Source organism: Primulina eburnea, chromosome 15, assembly GCF_022965805.1.
Source record: "Primulina eburnea isolate SZY01 chromosome 15, ASM2296580v1, whole genome shotgun sequence".
NCBI classification, from domain to species: Eukaryota; Viridiplantae; Streptophyta; class Magnoliopsida; order Lamiales; family Gesneriaceae; genus Primulina; species Primulina eburnea.
In genome coordinates, this window is record NC_133115.1 from 6,328,455 (window position 1) to 6,348,949 (window position 20,495).

The window sequence follows — 20,495 nt, forward strand, 5'->3', positions numbered from 1 at the left end:
ATGTTGATTGCCTTGAAACTCAGGCGCCGCTACGCTACTACTCCTGGCAGTTCTTGGCTATCGCTCGACCAACAACTAACCCTAGAAACCTTCCAAATCCTCTCAACTATGAGGCAAAATCATGAATTGGCAAGTCACAAATGAGAAATCCGAGCACTATTTATAGGCCATGTTCGGATCCTCCGAACAACACTTCGGAACGTCCGAACGCTACGTGTCCATTGGCTCTTGACAGCTCATGATCGGATCCTCCGATCATACACTTCGGACCGTCCGAACATGCACGTGTCCAGCTGCTCTTGACACCTCATGATCGGATCCACCGAACCCACTTCGGACCTTCCGAACTCTTCGGTGCTTCCGAACCATCTTCGGTCCGTCCGATCATGACTCGGTCAAAATTACACATTAAACCTTCTTAATCACCATTAATCCGTTAATTACCCAATTTGGAATTCGGGCTACTACATTATGAATTTCTTGTGATGTCTTTTGGTCTGACCAATGCTCCTTCAGTCTTCATGGACCTAATGAACCGGGTGTTCAAGCCGTATTTGGATAGCTTCGTCATGGTTTTCATCGACGACATTTTGATCTATTCCAAGACTAGAGAGCTTCATGCAGAGCACCTCAGAGTTGTTCTTCAGTTGCTGAGAGAGAAGAGGTTGTATGCTTAGTTAAAGAAATATGAGTTCTGGTTGGAGCAGATTTCTTTCTTTGGCCATGTTGTCTCGAAGGATGGTATAGCTGTTGATCCGACGAAGATTGAGGCGATTCAGAAATGGCCTATCCCTACCACTGTATCAGAGGTATGCAGTTTTCTTGGTTTGGCGGGTTATTATCGTCGTTTCATTTCAGATTTTTCCAAGATTGCCCTGTCGCTAACCAGTCTGACGAGGAAGACTGTGAAGTTCGAGTGGTCCAATGATTGCCAAAGTGGATTTCAAGAGTTGAAAGATAAGTTGACGACAGCTCCAGTACTCGCATTGCCCAGTGGTTCAGAGGATTTTGTTGTTTATACCGATGCGTCGAAGAAGGGTCTTGGTGCAGTGCTGATGCAGCGTGGAAAAGTCATAGCCTATGTTTCTCGCCAGTTGAAAGATTATGAGAAGAATTATCCTACGCATGATCTGGAGCTAGCAGCTGTGGTTTTCGCCTTGAAAATCTGGAGACACTATTTGTATGGCGAAAAGTGTGAAATTTTCACAGACCACAAGAGTTTAAAGTATTTGTTTTCTCATAAAGAACTCAATATGCGACAGAGACGGTGGTTAGAGCTTGTCAAAGATTATGATGTTACGATCAGTTATCACCCAAGGAAAGCGAATGTTGTGGCAGATGCATTGAGCCGTAAGTCGAGTTCTTCTTTGAGTTCTTTGATTCAGAAGTCGTTGTTGTTAGACTTGCAGAGAGAGGAGAAAGCTTTGGTGGTTCCGGGAACCATTGCTCGCTTTTCAGCGTTGGTCATTCGGGCTACATTGACGGATAGGATCCGTAGAGAGCAGGCCATTGATGTTCAGTTGATGGAGATGAGAGCTAGAGCAGAGGAGAGAGGTAATTCAGAGTTTGGATTGAATGGAGATGGTTTAGTGACTTGCAGAGGCCGTATTTGTGTTCCTACTGGTGACGATATTCATCGAGACGTCTTGACAGAGGCACATACCGCGCCATATTCGATACATCCAGGCAACACCAAGATGTATCAGGATCTTCGTAGACTCTACTAGTGGCCAGGTATGAAGAAAGATTGCCATGTTTATTTCTCAGTGCCTAACTTGTCAACAGGTGAAGATCGAGCATCAGAGACCTGCTGGGACATTGTTATCATTGCCGATTCCTCAATGAAAATGGGAGCATATTACGATGGATTTCGTGACGGGTCTTCCATGGACGCAGAAAGGTTTTAACTCTATTTGGGTTATTGTTGATCGGTTGACCAAGTCAGCGCATTTTCTTCCAGTCAAGACGACGTATTCCATGAACCAGTATTCCGAAGAGTACATAGCAGAGATTGTTAGACTTCATGGTGTTCCCGTGTCGATCGTGTCTGATCGTGACCCTAGATTTACTTCAGAGTTTTGGAAGAGTTTGCACAGAGCTATGGGTTCACGGTTAGCGTTCAGTACAGCTTATCATCCCCAGATCAACGGTCAATCAGAGAGAGTTATTCAGATTCTAGAGGATATGCTCAGAGCTTGTACTATCGATTATCCTGGTAGCTGGGATTTCAAATTGCCTCTTGTTGAGTTCACGTACAATAACAGTTACCAAGCGACGATTGGCATGGCACCGTATGAAGCACTTTATGGCAGAAAGTGTAGATCGCCCTTGTTTTGGGACGAGGTTGGTGAGAGGAATATGTTGGGTCCAGAGTTGGTCCAACAGACAGCTGATGTTGTTGCGGTTATTCGTGAGAGAATGAAGACAACGCAGTCGAGACAGAAGAGTTATGATGATGTGCGTTGTAGACCGTTGCAGTTTGAGGTTGGCGACCATGTATTCTTGAAGATAGCACCTCTCAAGGGTGTGATGCGGTTTGGCAAGAAAGGAAAGTTGAGTCCGAGATTCATTGGCCTATTTGAGATCTTGGACAGAATCAGTGATCGAGCTTAAAGGTTAGCCCTACCGCCAGATCTTGACAGATTTCACAATGTTTTTCATGTTTCAATGCTCAGGAAGTATGTTGCGAATCCTTCCCATGTTCTTCACCACGAACCATTGGATTTGACGCCGTATTTGACTTACCAAGAGGTTTCGGTCCAGATTCTAGATCGCAAAGTTAAAGTGTTGCGAAACAAAGAGATCGGCATCGTTAAAGTCCTTTGGAGGAATCATTTGATTGAAGAGGCCACGTGGGAACCAGAGGATGAGATGAAAGAGAAGTATCCTGAGTTGTTTGCGCAGTGACTTCAATTTCTAGGACGAAATTCCCTTAAGGAGGGGAGATTGTAATAACCAAACCTGGTGAACGGTACGGTCTAAGATTTCGTACGTTTATAGACTATTTGGTTAAGTTTAAGTATAGTTGTGATGTTAAGAGTTGTGTTTATGGGTTATAGTATTGTTAGTTATAATTGTTTTGTAGTGTTGTTGATATTAGTTGATGTGTAGTTGTTTTGTATCAGCGTTTCGATTCGATCTTTGTTGCGTAGAGTTGGTTGTTGAATGCAGAGGGGACCGCACCCGCGGTCAAGGAAGGCACCGCACCCGCGGTCTCATGCTCTAGAATTTTGGTTGTTTTCCCATAGCCTCAGCGCACCCGCGGTGCTGTGTATAGCGCACCTGCGGTGTATTGGCCGAAACAAGAGTGCACCCGCGGTCCATTTTGCAGCGCACCCGCGGTCGACGTTTTCTGATTTTTGGTTGGAATGCTGAAGGCATAGCGCACCCGCGGTGTATGTTGGAGCGCACCCGCGGTGCATGAACAGTAGAAGCGTGTTTTTCGGTTTTAAATGATTATTAAGGCATGAGTTGGTGCATTTCTCTCATTTCTTTTCCTCTCATTCTCGATTTTTCTCTCCTTGGAGCTAGGGTTCTTACATTTCCTTCATTTTGTGCCTTTGATTCAAGCTCCTAGTTTGATTATTGTTGTGAGAGCAAGGTTCTCTTGGATTCTAGGAGCTAATGTAAGCATTTTGGTATAGTTATTCTTTGGTTTTGGTGTGAGAGATGTTATGGGTTTGTTGATGGTATTGGTTTTATGGATTAATTGTTATGGGTTTATGATTATTGAGATGTTCATGATACAATATATGGTTTATTGTTGTAGGAATTCAACCAAGGTTTAAAACCAAGTGTTCCAAGTAGTTGTAAGTGGAATTTCATTCCTTGTGCTCACATGAATGTATATGTATTGTATTTCAAGAGTTTTATTATGTTATTCCCTTCCATTTGATTCATAGTATGTATTGACTCATTGTGTTGTATAGTAGAGGCTTGTATATGCCTCAATTGTTTAAAAGGGAATACAAGAGAATAGAGTATTCAAAGTGTTTGATAAAATGCCAAAAAGAGAATTCAAATGATTTATGGATTGATAGATACATAGTCAGATATTGCATGCAATTAGTTGATCAACGACCATAGGCTTATATCCCTCAGAGTTATCGATTTATATCGATGGGATATAGGTAAGAGACAGAGATACTATATAGATGTCAATCCATACCAGAGAAAAGAGAAATACCATCGTTATTATTAGTCATGCTATGATATTCATATTTCAGAGTTGATGGTATTTAATGTTTTCAAAGTCATGATTTTCAGAGTATGCTATGTATCCATTGCTATGTAAGAGTTCCACTTGCTGAGTTTTATACTCATTTCAGTTATTTCATGTGATGCAGATAAGAGCGACGGGTCGGGACGTTGGTTGTGGGCCGGAGTCATATGCATACCAAGATGGAAGGAAGAAGATTATTTTTGCAAGCATTTTGGACATGATCACAAGAATGATATTTTGCTTTTTGTTGTATCATTTTATTGATCATGTGTATACTTTTGATTATTTATGAAATGTATTTGGAATCCTTCTTCCATTTTAAAGAAAAATTTTAATTTCCGCTGCTATTTTATTAAAACCGGTCGAGGGTGTTACACTAGCGCGTCCGGGTAAAAATATTTGTTCAAGAATTGCATTGGGGCGAAAAATTTCACCCGTCCTAGCGCGATATAGACGAAAAAAAATTCCCTTGATTTCCTTCCATTTTTCTAAATGATGCCTACATAGAAACCCTAGCACACATATTCTGGGGGAAAAGCATCAGTTTTAGAGAAGAGGAGGAACTGCCACACGCAAGGTGACAAAGTCGGAGTCAAAGAAACTTGAAGACTCGGGATTTTCAAGCAGTGTGTCGATCGTTTTTCATCAACGCTAGTATTTTTATTTTAAGAACGTTTATTTAATTGTGTGTTGAATTTATTATTATGAATTCAAGAACCTAAACTTTGTTTTTATTTTTTTGGATTCGAGGGGATCCGACCCGAACAGTTGTTTGAACTAATTTAATATTCGATTTTTTTTCGTTCTTGATTATATTATCAGTTTTACTTGAATTATTGAAGTCTAGCTAACTTTTATAATATTTTATATTGTGAGTGAGTTTGAATAAATAATGTGCAATAGAACTATTAACATAATCCGTGGATTTATAATTTTCAATTATATATGAAATTGAATACATGTTGATGGTCATTGTCTAATAAGTCGAAAGCTGGGAGATTCCATAGATCGTGCATGCAATTCATCTTTGATAAATGAATAAAGGCATTTAATTGTTTCATCGTGTCGAATTAGTTTAACATAGCTTGAGAAAGTGTGTAAATGATTTGGGGAGTCTTGTCAAAGGAAAATGAAAAACAATCGAGATTAATTATTTAAGATAATGAGAGGTAGGTGAATCGAGAGCCCCAACAACTTAACATCTTGCTTGATTTTTAATATTGATTTGCATCATTTATTTGATACTTGAACATTTAGTTATTTCAATTCTAGTAGTCAAAAAATCCATTCACAATATTGTTGGCTAAAGAAATACATAGCTGGAAATAATATTCGTGTAATACAGATCGACATTTGTTTTTTATACAATGTACTATAAATGACATCGTGCACTTGCAATCATTTTGAACTTGAACTTTTCAACAATTTTTATTGGGAATTTATAGTCCAAGAAAAGCTCGATCAACTGGTACATAAGATTTTCTTAGAAGGATATGTATGCAAGTTCTACAAATACTTAATGCTTCTCAAGTCGCAAAAAATTCATGTCTGAAAAAATTCATATGAATTTTCTCACAATTCACACAATCACTAGTCACAAATTTCAAGGGAGGATCTAGGATTTAGACACTTGGGGGGCCGCTTAGTTTATTTTGCGACGGTTTTCTCAAAAACCGTTGCTATATGGCGACGGTTATAAGAAACCGTCGCGCATTTTGCGACGGTTTTAATAAACTGTCGCGGATTTTGCGACGGTTTTCGTCACAACCGTCGCTAAGACAAAAAAAAAAAAAGAGGGACCAGGTTTCGAAATCGGGATGATCAATCATTATAATTGGCTTTAGCCACTGAGATACATGGACGTATCATTCATTTTGGAGGGGCCATGTATATATATATCTGTTTATATATTTAGTTTAAAAAAAATTAATATACACTAAAAAATTTTTTTAAATTTTTTGGGGGGGCCGTGGCCCTCGTTCGCCCTACACTAAATCCGCCCCTGACAAATTTCATATATATATATATATATATATATATATATATATATATATATATATATATATATATATATAAAACAAAAAACTAATCACACAATGCAAAATATTGAAAATAATAATTGAACAAAAAATAAACAAAATAAAAGAAAAATAAGAAGACTCCTCGGTTGATTGTAAGGCAATGGGCTTGAAGACTATGAATGGACATCAATCTTCTTATACTAAGGCCACCGATTTTTCATATCTTCCATTATGCACACCTTGCACAAATATTTTTAGGGATTAAACATGATCAAGCAACAAGAAATAAGAACTCAATGCAAAAACAAATTTTATTTAAATAAATAAAAACGAAATAAAACATTGGTATGTCTTCTAAGTAGCCCTTGATTTTTAGTCTTCTTCTTAACCTCAGAAGAACTCATCAAAGAACAGTTGATGCCAAAATTAAGTGTCATATGACACCACGTATGGGTCTTGGTTCTCTGTGCCCTCAAGTTTGGCTAGATGTACATATTGTAAGCTCATCTCCTCGACAAAACATGACTTTGAATAATATGGTTATCGGCATGTATTCAATATCATATGTCTATGCAAGTTGTAATATTCATGGATTATGTTGTTATGTTACGTTATAAAATCTCCTTTCGATCTAAATTATAACAAAAAGAATTGCTTCGAAGTTGTTCAGGATCAAAAGATGCAATAAAAATCAATAATATAATCAAGTATGCTCAAGAATAAAATTCAATTTTTAAAAATAAATCAAAACATAAATGTTTGGAGGGTAGGATCCCCTAAATCATAACTAAAAGAAAAGAAAAAGAGAAAAACGCTATGAATTCTTGTTCTTGACTTGTTCTATTGGTTGCTTTCTCACGCCTCCTTCAAAACTTTTTGTGTGGCCCTTCTTCCTTGGTTCCTCAACCGCTAACATATTAACTTTTACTTTCAGACTGTCAGCTTCTTTTCGCGTAAACAACTAGATTTGGTCGACTTATCCTTTAGGTTTTTCTGCATTGGCTTCATAGAATAATTATGATTCTTTTTTACGCATCTATCATGTCGTTCAATGTTGTGTGATTCAATTGAGTCAAAATTAAATACCATGTCATCGACAGTTTCAAGCTCAATTTTAGAAGTATCTGGATCAACATGTTACATGAGACAATGGACCTTCACATCATCACTTTAACTTGAAGAATTCTTTAACTTGATTGTTCTGAATCTGAATCGACCCATTTTTTTTTATCTCCTTAGCAACAAACACTCTTTGATCTTTATTTTTCTTGAAATATATTATTTTATCTTCTGACTGCCATCTCTCAAATGGTTTCTTTTTATATTTCTTTGGACTATAACAATCTACAATGAAATTCTGTTGTCTCCCACAATTAAAACAAGTTTGATTTGATTGGTTCGGACACCTTAAAAAATGCTTCAAACACAATATTCTCAATGAGCTGTAATAACTTGTGTTCTAAGAATATAAACATCGATGAATTAGATCGAGTTTGGTTTTAAACCAAGCAGAAAATACTCGAAATAATCCTTCGAATATTATTTTAAACCAAACGGAAAATACTCGAAATAATTCTTCGATAATTTTTAAATTTAAATGATCATATAACCATATCTTACATAAAATACTTTTACAAAGAAATATTTAAAAAAAAATCAATTTTAATATCTCTAAATATTTCATACGAATATTATTTTACATTAAAAAATTTAAATACATATACATATATCGCGTGCAATAGACCCTGATATTGAATAAAAGATATCTAATTGAAGGAAGAGAATGGACATTCCATCGTCTCATTGCAAATGTTCAATGTCATATGTCCGTTAATACACATATCTTTCCGGCTAAGGAATAGGAAATCTTTCTCCTGTTAAATGAATACAATTTTCATTTCATCCGGGAAAAACCATCTTTTTCTTAACTCCTACAAAAATAAATGACATATATACATTTTAAAACTCACGATCTCTAAGTGGGGTGTATTCAATTCAGAGTTTTGATGACTTTTTTAAATGATAGACTTTTATGGATTTGATAAATTTTTATTGACTTTTATGGAATCTCACAGATTTATAAACAGATTTATGTGGATTTATGTAGACTTTTTTGCAAGATTTTTATAGACTTTTGTAGATTTTTTTTTTTATAGAATTTTATAAATTTTGTACTTAACTATAACATGTGATTTTTTTATTAATTTCTTTGAACCAATAATTAATTGACATATATAACATATTCAATTTGAAATTATTTTTAATATTTATATTAATAAATAAATTTACTTATTTAAAAGTTAAGCCGTTTAATCCTTACATGTATATATATGTGGGTTTATATGCATGTTTGTAAATTTTTTAAAATACATCAATTGATTAACATGTAATCTTATTTTTAAATTGATAATATAAATGTAAAAATAATATTATTTATTATTGTGTGAATATAATTTTGTATAAAAATATCATAGCTTACATATTAATTAAAAATACGAAAATGAATTTAAAAAATCATTGTTGTTACGAAACTATTCAATTATTAAAAATTAAACAACATTTTTTTATCATCTTTTATTATTATTGAATATTACATTAATTTGTATAAATCATAAATTAAAAATCACAAAATCAATTCTATAATTCAAAATTTCCCCGTGTTGTTAAAATAAAAAATTATTAAATTAACAATCAGCCAAAAAATGAAAATTTTGAAAAAGAAAGATGAAAATATATATAAAGATACACTTCGAAAATTTGAGAGAGTAATAGAAATAGATGAGAGGAGAGAAGATATGTGATGTGAAGCGACAGAGAGAGAGTTAGAAGTTTTAAAAATCCATTCAAATCTTTGGGGTGAACCAAATACAATTTTTTACAATTTGTAATTGTACCTTAGACTTTAATGTTTGTATGTCAATGGATTCCATGGAGTTATTAAAAGTCCATGGAAAATTTGAATACCTGTAGACTTTTATAGAGTTTATAAAAGTCAATGTTGAATATCACTTGACTTTTTAAAACTCCATGAAAGTCTATTTTGAATACCACAAGACTTCTATAGAGTATGCAAAAGTTTTGATTGAATACCATCTAGATTTTTAAAATCTACAAAAGTTATTAAAAGTCAATAAATTTCCCACGTTGAATACACACCCTAAATATAAAAAGACAATCATCCATATCGCGAACTCATTTCCAGTCTTCATATATACATAAGAACAACTAACACCGAAATGTTTTTAGAAATTTAATCAAAAAGTTGGATGATGAGGTTTTCTAGAAGGAGAGACTTTGGTAAGAGGAAGCAAGACTTGACCTTGTACTCCATTTTGTGTTCCTAACTTTACAAGTGTTGCTAAAAATAACACCACAGAAGGCGACGCATTTCACGAATGTAGGATCGCGGAGATGGATAGGTCAAGTTACCAACTTTCATTATTGAAAACATGCAGGACAACGGGCAAGAATCATCAATTACAGGTCATCTCCCTAAATTTTGTTGCTGTCATTATTGAAATGGCCATTGTGCAATTCTAGATTAGTTTTTTAAACAAATTTACATGCTCGTGACATTTATTTCCTGTCTGTATAATTTAGCGAATGAATCTTTCAAGAACTTTATATGCAGTTTTTCATCATGTGGAACATTCATAGTTACCAAAAGCCCATGAGGTGCACCTTGATTCGAGGACCAAGGCCTCTTAGACCTTCGACCAGGCCACGAGTTGAGGCACGGCCTTTCATGAAGCGGTACCCATTTTGGGCTTTCGAAGGCTCGGGACATGTTAAGATTACTATAGATTAAAGACACAATTCAGCACGAGCAGCAATTTGATAGTCATAAAATCCTGTTTATGTATCTAAATTCTAGGACATTATGTTTGTTAATATTCCTCAATTAAAATTTATGAATCGTCCTAAACGTGGAAATTTTTTCTTTTATTCAGACAAATTTATGTCCATCATCCGTGGGGTCATTGCGAGAAATTTGGGATGTAACAGACTACAGCTTGGTAGGGGTTCATATCTTATTTCTCAGTTATGACACACTTCAGCTGCGCTTCGGGCTAAGGGCTTCGCTTTGATTGTTCGAACTGAATTCTTGGTGGGCTTATGGTGTTCTCCTTTGCTTGCTTGGTATAACTATCCCGAAAGGCACTTATTTTTTTTATCATGATCATGTTCACATCTTTTGCATTCGCGTCACCGACTCACCAAACATCTTTCTAACTCAGGGCTCCACTTTCAGGCACTGTATCTTGTTCTGGACATATTCTCTCATAAGCTAAGGTTACACTCTAATCAATGGATTTGACATGGATGAAGGGATTTGAGCAATCACTTTCAAATGACACTCCTGTTGATGTTTCCAAAATTTTTGGATTATTCATATTTAGGCAGTTACCGTAGTTTACAATGTTACTCCTGCAGGTGTCATGTAGATGTTCCCGGTCGAAGGTAAAGAAACCCATTTTCTACTCTGCCTGTAGCTGTAAACCATAACGAGGCGCACAACCTCCTCTTCTCCTACACAGTCCAAACTAGGGGTGATTTCCATTCTATGTTCTGTTGTTTGACGTTAAAATCCGACTTCCCAAACCCGCTTCAATCATGCTAAAGCAATTATGAGACATTAACTTTGGTGTTTTGTCTATCCTCTCATATGGTGAATAAACGGTTCACATTTCATAGACACCTAGGTGTGCAAGGACTACTAGTTATTGTTCGCATATACATATGATGTTCCCATCTTTACTATACATAGAATAATTCGCGTATGAACTCGACACATTTTCTGATACCAGAGGAGATAACCTTAACTTGATTGATACAAGTAACTGGTTCGAAGGAACAGTATCTATAATCTTCTGGACGTCGTGGGGTCTTCAACCCAATCTTAAATTCTCTACAGATTGATTGGAGCAATGAATAATGAATTTAAATTTCATATTTTCTATTTTCTGAAATACAATCAAAATTGTCAATGCTATACAAACCACACTTTTACATTTGGAACTTACCTGAGTTCAATAATCTGATGATGGTTCCTTTGACACGCTTGTATTTTTAATATACCTTTACAAAGTTTCACACCTGCAACACAGCATTTTTAAAAACTTACGTCACTTTTAAAGATAATCTTAGCCAAGCAGAGACTCTTACTGTGGCACATATTGGCGGACAAAGTATTGTAGCTCACGAGTTCGAAAGATACGTACACTAACCATCATTTGAGGAACTTTCAATAACACAAGTGCCAGTACGTATAAAACGCTTGCTATCGCCATGCCTGCAGCTAAGTTCTTCCCAAGACGTTTGTTGTCCTTGGACGGAATAAATGTGGATTTCAACGTGTTTGTTAGTTCAAAAAGCCTATAAGACACCTGCAAGATTAAAAATAAATTGAAACCCAAAATATCTCGGTTTCGAGGAAATTTTATTTTAGGATGGAAACGATTGAGTAAAAAAAATATACAGCACCGCTATGTATATGGCAGTGGTGAGCATGAAGTTTAACATTGGGTAATTTGGGATCAAAGAAAGTAACAACTTTGGCTGACCATCGGGCACTCCAGACCTGTGTTCAACCAGTTGGATTCAAATTCAACTGATATTATTAGAGAGAATTGATATATCATATTTGTTCCACCTAATATCTAAATGTTGGAGGATAAATATCAGTTAATTCAGATATTTTCCACCTTGTAGAATTTCATTCCAAGAAACAGCCCTAAGATGGGAATCTACTTACCTCAACCATATGTGGATCTGTGAGATGTAAGTCTCCAAAGTGACTTTCCCAAGCCAACTAATTGATAAGAAGAATAATGTCGGGTCAGGTGATCATATTAAAACAGAACTGTAACGTAATTTAATAAATTCCAAACTTAATTTAATAAATTCCAAACTCTGGAATACATGATAATTCATGGCCAGTTTAAGGATACTTACGCAAAAAGTGTCAATGAGTAGCACCGTAAATGCTGGGTGACGTTTCGTAGGCATATGTATACACTGCGAAGAAGAAAGCACATTAAGAAACAGCCTGGTCAAAATTAAATTCACCATCCCACTGGCAAAAATTACATCTCTACTTAGTTTGTATGGGAATGATAATACGTTATTGGAATCCACGATGTATAAGGATGATATTTGTTGTATGTCATCTTTGGAAGCTTGTATATAAATTCCACCCACAGATAGCCGATCTGAAATCACAAATTTATTTACATTGGATAGTAATGTTTCTTTTAAAACTGAGATGACTGATACAAGCTTACTGTCAAGGAAAGTATGACAACAATTGATTTGATGAAAATCCTGCGCTTTGTTTCAGCTTCCTCCAGCTTTTCCATCCATCTCTCAACCTGAAAAACAGTTTCATTGGTTTAAAGGAGCAAAATCATCAAAAATAGAAATTTGTAATGATCAGAAAAGACAACTGGTGGCCACCCAATAAACCAACATAAAATCAAAAATATAGTGAATGAGACATACGATTAAGCAAGAAATATTTACCATTGGATGGTAATATGCATATATCATCCCAATAATCCAAATGTATCGATCAAGGCCTGAACGGAAATGCCATTCACGCAGAAGAGGGAATTTCACTTTTGAAGCTGGATCAGTGTACCCTGAGACAGATTCGAATGTATACTTGGAAGTTGAGACATAACTTTGCATTGACAAGGGAAAACGTTAAGTTCAACAAGCCACTAACCAAGCACAAAAGTGAATGGACTCCAGACCATGTCAAATACCCCAGGCACTTCCCATATCAGAATGACCACCAAGAAGCAGGCAAGTATTTTTGCAGCTATCACAGTGCCCTGCTCATTATGTTTGCTGAAGATACCAAGGGCTCCATACACCATGAGAGTGAAAAGAGTATGCATGGGGCATATGTAGTATAGCATGTAGTCGTTATTAAGCACAATGCAGCAAAATAACACCAAGAAATTAAGCCGCCACATCATCTACCAATCAAGGTGAATCTTTTAGGAGAATAACCAGGGTGACAACATATTAATTTTCTTGAAACATAAAAACGAGTGTACCTGAATAAACCTGGCAAGGCTAAAATCTTTGCGGATGTAATAATAAGAGAAGTTTCCAAATCCAGTCATCCACACATAGGCAGCAATGAAGACTCTTATGGCATTATAGATTTCGGTCGCAGCGAAGTAATGATACATGAGAAACAAGACCTGAACTTATCAGAAAAAATTGATGAGATTGTTTTTTGTTTCTTCAACCATGAGCATGTTATTAAATTGCAAATTGAGTACTAAATAGAGTAGGGGGGGGCTCAACACATTGTAGTATGAGGAACATTCACTTTGGTTAGACAGTGTTCTAAGTGTGTCGCACCAACCATAGATGGGTCATGGGCCAGCCTCAGGTCATCATTTTAGTGCTTGCCCAACCCCATCAGTTCTTAGGAGCTCAGATCAGGCAATTAGGACTTCTGCAAGGGTTTAAGGTTAGATGACAAATTTCTTAACCTTCAGTTTTGGCCAGGTAGGAAATTACCCAATCGCATACCAATTTTAGGACGAAAACATGAAAATTGAAATATGAATATGCTTAGATCATTCTAGATAATAAGTCCTGAATTATAGTCCTTTCTAGTTTCTCCATCTAATTAATTAGTCAAGCTATCCCCCGCGCCCACCTTGATGTTCACACAACACCTCACTTAATGTAACTCACTATCGTCTTCATCCTGCAACGGTCCATTAGCAAGCAGGGTCCAACTATATATACTGAAACGAGAAGTTGTAATTCTTCAATGATTCTGCAGATCAATTCATTGTCACTTGACAAGAAACGAAAGGGTGACAAAAAATACTAGATTGAAACAATAATGATGCAAATACACTTTCCTAAAAGGAAAAAACAAAGGAAGGAAGACAGATAATATCCCTACTAAACTCTACAAGTTAAACATAATATTTAATCAGTGGAAATAAGAGATTAGAAACAAACCTGCATCCAACCCTTCCACTCCTCAGTCTGATGCCTGTTCAGATACATTATTGTCTTCCCAGAGAATGGTGATTTGTCATTATGTATTTTGAAAGAAGTGATGGCCGAAACCATGATGAGAAGGAAGTACAGGAACAAGAAAAGATCCCGGTTATAATTCTGTCAGCAATGTAACAAAAAGTTTATCAAGAAATACATAAACTATATCAAGTAAATCGGTACACATATGCAGGAAAAACATCAAACATCAATGTCAGTACGTTAACGATATTGCAAACAAAATCACAATGAGTCATTCATGTATTCTCCATATGTAATATCAATCATTTCATTTTTTGTTTTTTCGTATGTATTCAAACCCACAAATGGAATAAAAAGTATCTACAGTTCTTTGATTCGTATCATCCAACATGTGAGATACCAAGCTCTTTAATTTTATTTCAATAATCCAAGAAAAATATATAATTTCATAATCCAACAAAAACATTTCCTTCACTGTCATATCATATGGTAAAGCACTAGAGCAAAGTATGTGTTGGTGTTTGTGCACATGAAAGCACGGGCACAGATGTTTTTCCGCTATATGCACATCCCGTGATGTTAAATGGCTGACTATCGCATGTTTCTTATTTTAGTTTGACAGTTTCCATTCTTACATTCGACACATAAAAATGACATCAAGTTGAATCCATTTGTACATCACCATCTTTCTCTGACAGAAAAACCAAACTCTCGGTACCAACAAAAATAACCTGATTCCAACCTTTTTTGATTCACCAAAAAGATTTGTGCGGTCACATATATAAAAGTGGATCAAAAGAGCACCAAACTCTGACCTACATGAGACAAGCCAAAAGAAGGTATTATATAAAGAAAGCAAAAAAACATGCATCCTAAATCAAAATGACTACAGATGAAAAAACAGAAACTGCAGTACATGGCTCTCAAAGTCGACCGGTTTTCCAGCAAGAATGACTCATCCAATGTAAGAAACCTGATAACACAGTGAGCCCAAATGCATTATGCTACAATGAAAGTCTGACTTTATTTGACCTCATTTCTCCACAAACCTGATGACATTGGATACTACAAATGAATTTCGAAGTCCTGAAGGGGCTGACTGTAGGGCACCTCCTTCCAAAAGAACAGCCCTGTCATCTTCTTTAACAGCACCAGTCAAAGTCAACTCGGCCAAATTGATATCAGAATTCCTGCCACTAAAGTGCACAACCTTTAGAGAAGAAAAACTCAAAAAGGCAGACAATATACAGTTGCCATGCATCCCTTTTCTCAGTAATGACATATTATGATTCAGATTTAAGAATCCGTAGAAGTATGGTCAACTAATGGTTAGAACTATATGAAATCTTCGTCTGCTATTTGTTTCCATGTCATTTGAAGCCAATGGAGAGCACTATAGCTCATTAGATTCAGTGAATCGTTGCTTTTGTAGGATAAAAATTTCATCAACGATTTTATAATCACCAAAGACAAAGGGTCTTGTTGAGTTCGCATGTTCCGATAACATAATCAAATTTTATTACATAGTGATTTTTGTTAAATCAGTGACCAGATATTAAACGTTAAGTCTGGGCACAACAAAATAAATGTTTTTGTTGATTTCCCTTTCCATTCTCTTATTCTTTGATTTTAAAAATAAGTTAAAGTGGGATCATAGAACCAACAAGTTTCCACCAAGTGCAATCAGGGCCTAGTTCAATGGATCAATCATATATATATTTCGATTTTTCATATACTTGTACAGTTATCAGAAACACATGTAGATGGTTTGGTGGATTTGGTAACACTCAACGACAAATTGATTAACGCGATCCCCATTGTTACCAAGAGACTCAGTGGAAAATTTGTTTTTCCAACATAGGACGAATCACACCATGTACATGTTTATCGTTTGAATTGAGGACAATCAACTTGATGGAATCATTAGTTTCCCCATTAAAACATCTGAGGAGGACGGAGCCACTTTGGATTTATAAGTTTGAAAAACACAAATTGAACTCCTAATTCCTTGTGCAACCTCATGTGTTCCCTCGAAAAATGTAGAGATTTTCTGATAGAGAAGACTTCATGATAAGGGGGATGTTATTGGTAAAATACGAGTCGACATAAAAAAACAAGATTGTTGGGTTTAGTTGTTAGATAATATAACCAAACTTGGTATCATCATAATTAATATTATAAACAATTTTATTGAGATTATTGCAAATGCATCAGGTATTTTTCCTATCAATATAAAATGTGATGATTATAATCCAAATTTTAGAGTGAACGATTAAAGTTCTAGTCTTAAGGATTGGTATCAGTGTAAATCTTCTAGCCGAACCACTTAATTGTTTTGGGTTATTGATGCATTATTACTAACAAAAGAAAAACAAATCTCCATAACAAAGTGAAGTCTGAGAGCCAATAGTTTCCCTGAACAAGATTATCGTTTTCATACGATTCAATGAAAGCATATTTGTTAACGACCGCATATCGCTAGAGAAATAACATTTCAGGCGTTTCTCAACAAATAGTGTTTGTTGCTTAGCACATTTTAACTATGGGCTTACGGTTTAGGAAATGATGAATGCTTCCTGTGCTCCAAATATTCCGAGTATAACCAAGCAACAAACACCGGTACTATTCCAAGGAAAAATGACACCTGCAAATCGAAATTTAAAATAACATAAAGATATTGATAAAACAATAAGATAATAATAATTAGATAAAGCCATCAACCGCACATGGCATTATTTTTATATTAATTAAATGATCAACACTGAATTTTACATATAAACGTACAATTTGACAGATTCTACAAAACCCCGTAGTCGTTTGCGACAGAAACACTATAAATTATCACAAACAGACAACCAATCTCATCTTCTAAAACCCACAATGCAATCGAACCAAAAACTCGTACAACACTACTGATCACACTTAATACTATAACAAATAACTAAAACTTACACAAATTTCCAATACTACAATCACACTTCATACTATAACAATAAGCTAGAACTTAGCAACGGTGAACAAGTATTCACCGACTGACCTGACCAGGAGACAGTGGCCCGTAGATCACCATTTTTCGCAGTTCACAGCTATGAATTCGTGAATGTATGTGCGCATGCACACATACACAGGGGATATTGTTGAAATTGAAGGTGAAAAATTCAGATCTGAATGGAAAATGGGTGAATTTTTGGCGGTGGGTGACAGAGCAACCGCTTGAGCTTTAAATGAGATGGGGGATTTTTGCAATTGATATTATATTATATATATAATATATATATATTAGATTTGGGATTTTTGCAATTTAAATATATATATATATATATATATATATATATATATATATATATATATATAAAACTTCAGATAATTGGTAAATTGAATTTATGTTTTTTATTTAAAAAAATATTTTTTTTGAAATAAAGTATTGTCGGCACCAGTGGGTCCCCCGTGTTATTTAAAGCAAGTAATTTACAATTATATTTAATAGCAATTATTGTAATAAACGCAAACGAACGAAAAATAAGTTTATATGAAATGGATCCAATCATTCCATGTTAGGAGTCAAAACTCAATATTAATATTTTGACATAAAAAAACATAAATATATATTCATAGGTAAGGTATGATTTAAGATATGTTTTATAAAACTGACTTATGAAACAATTTTACAAAAAAATTGTGAAATTACTTGTATTTTCAAAATATATATAATTCGACACGTTCTTTTCAAAAATATATTTTAATCTAATTTTACATTTTCTATACAATCACTAATTTATGTATTTTCGAAAGAATATTAGCTTAGATTACATGGTATCTTTTTTCAATGAGTCTCATGTGAGACCGTCTCACGGGTCATAATCCGTGAGACGGGTCAACCCTACTCATATTCACAATAAAAAGTAAGACTCTTAGCATAAAAAGTAGTAATTTTTCATAGGTGACCCAAATAAAATATCCGTCTCACAAATACGACCCGTGAGACCGTCTCACACAAGTTTTTGCCTTTTTTTATGACAAGAGAATTCATAGTATTATCTTTCTATTCGTACTTGATAAATCTCTCTAATAATGTAATAGTTTGTTGACAAAAATTTGTGTGAGACGGTCCCACGGATCTATTTGTGAGACGTATCTCTTATTTGAGTTATCCATGAAAAAGTATTATTTTTTTATGCTAAGAGTATTACTTTTTATTGTGAATATGGTAAGGTTGACCCGTATCACGGATTAGGATCCGTGAGACGGTCTCACATGAGACTCACTCTAGTTTGTTAGTCATGTTAGTCAGATAAACCACACCGGACATGTCATATGCAACAGGTTCGTCCACTAAGTTTTTTGCATAAGGAATCGAACTACTGACCAAACGCTCACTTGTTTCACTAACTCAAATACTTCCTTTGATGCGATGTCTTTTTTTCATATGAGAGGTGGTAAGTTTTAGTATTCATATGCACAATATAAGTGTAATGCCCAAGATTTTGTATCATGTTAATCTGAGATTATTGATTATTAGTGAACACGATTATAACCCAGACCATTTTGAGATTAATTTGAGAAGACTAAATTGTTGGGCGAAGATGGCGCGCTCGGGCGGAAGTTTTTAACCGCCCGAGCGCGAGTGACTAGTGGAAGAGGGCCGAGAGTTACTCGCCCGGGCGGAAGTTTGTGCTCGCCCGAGCGAGACTGAATCGCGCAGAAGGGCCGAGAGTTGCTCGCCCGGGCGGAAATTTATGTCCGCCCGAGCGAGAGACGTGTTGAGCCAAGATCGAGCCACTCGTCCTGATGCATGTTATGGATATATATATATATATATATATATATATATATATATATATATACATGCGAAATTTCCTCAGAATCTCAGAGGAAAAGAACGAAAGTTTCCGGGGAGAAATCACGTTCAATTTGATTATGCGAAATCCGTCCGTTAGATTTTAAATTCGACTTCGGTACTGAGTTCCTAGCAACGTAGGCTACAACTGGACGTAAGTTTTGCTACGTTTTGACATGCTTTGATATTTTGCTGTTGTCAGAATTGAATGGAATTCATATATGATGTTCTTGATATGTTAGACATCGTAGAATCGAAGTCAGATTGAGAAACGGACTGATTATGGAATTGTTATGAATTTTTAGGGTATATTGAGTTATACCGGATAGAGTTGAATTGTGATTGGATTACAGATTATACTGGATATGGGTTATGGATTGTAACTATTATCTGGTGAAATGGTATTGACGGGAATATGGAGATTGTACCGTTATGCCGTTGATTTTGAATTAAATCAAGATTTATCAGATTGTTATTGATTCGAGTGGTACATTGACATAAGATTATTGATATTGTCATTACCAGACAGACTGTGAATTCAAGACTTCGACTGAGCAGGAAACCGAGACTGCAACGAAAGGTATAAGTCAATGTGGTATTAGGAGATGGACTTGAGTCGGTTTAGACTTGGGTTTCCCTAAATCACATACTTTATTTTATTGCATGGATATTTGCATTGATTTGATTAATATACTTGTTCTCTTGATATTAGACAACAGGTATTGGTTGAATTGTCTTGTGACACACCGTGCCGGATAGTGGTGGTATCGCCATGGCACATTGCACAATGTCACAAGATAGGATGCTAGCGATAGAGCTACAGTCCTTGACGGTTAGATCAGGACACTGGATGTATGGTTATATCGAGTAATGGAATCCATTACGGAATTCGATATAGGAACACCATATTTGGTTATATCGAGTAAAGGGGTTGGAATTCTTCTATTACGGAATTCGATATAGGAATACCGGGGCACTGGTTATATCGAGTAATAGAGATTATGATTCCATCCTTTACGGAATTCGATATAGGAATACCACATCTGGAAACCGGGATCCCTAGACTAGGATTGAGTCTAGTCTGAATTGTAGATCTACGAGTATTGTTGACAGCATGATATTGACTATGTTTCAGATTTGTTACATATTCTGTTACCTGATTACATGCTTTATATTTGTTTATATGATTGCATGTTTCGTTGATTTATACTGGGATTTATTCTCACCGGAGTTATCCGGCTGTTGTCTTGTCTGTATGTGTACTTGACAACAGGTGGGACAGGTCCAGGGTCGAGGAGATGAAGAGCTAGATCGTGATTAGAGTGGTGGCACCGGACTTGTACTAGTTGTAGGGTTAAACACTTGACTTTAGTTTTAAACCCTAGCTTGAATAAATGTT

The 20,495-nt window shown here is 35.6% G+C and overlaps 1 protein-coding gene across 2 annotated transcripts; it reads right to left on the reverse strand.

Annotated features, from left to right (window-relative positions):
• Nucleotides 1-11,163: 11,163 nt before the first annotated feature.
• Nucleotides 11,164-17,511, reverse strand: LOC140813981 (protein REDUCED WALL ACETYLATION 4-like). 2 transcript variants are annotated; one of them, XM_073172822.1, is made up of 16 exons: nt 17,297-17,511; nt 16,812-16,903; nt 15,309-15,449; nt 15,176-15,232; nt 15,002-15,074; nt 14,239-14,397; nt 13,308-13,457; nt 12,971-13,226; nt 12,766-12,884; nt 12,528-12,614; nt 12,367-12,455; nt 12,199-12,261; nt 11,999-12,055; nt 11,728-11,824; nt 11,466-11,630; nt 11,164-11,340 (listed from the first exon to the last, which is right to left on the reverse strand). In XM_073172822.1, the coding sequence occupies exons 1-16, from the start codon at nt 17,327-17,329 to the stop codon at nt 11,335-11,337; spliced, it is 1,644 nt and encodes a 547-aa protein (XP_073028923.1). In that variant the 5' UTR covers nt 17,330-17,511; the 3' UTR covers nt 11,164-11,334. The 2 variants fall into 2 exon arrangements, with proteins under 2 accessions (XP_073028923.1, XP_073028922.1); XM_073172821.1 differs by having other exon boundaries at nt 15,309-15,455; nt 17,297-17,510.
• Nucleotides 17,512-20,495: the final 2,984 nt, after the last annotated feature.

Bases quoted from the DNA above. Each gene is read 5' to 3' on its own strand.
- LOC140813981 (XM_073172821.1), bottom strand. From the start codon at position 17,329: ATGGTGATCTACGGGCCACTGTCTCCTGGTCAG. The intron at 12,615-12,765 runs GTAAATATTTCT...ACTGTTTTTCAG, and splicing joins ATGCATATTACCATCCAATG to GTTGAGAGATGGATGGAAAA. The intron at 12,262-12,366 runs GTATTATCATTC...TCTTCTTCGCAG, and splicing joins ACATCGTGGATTCCAATAAC to TGTATACATATGCCTACGAA.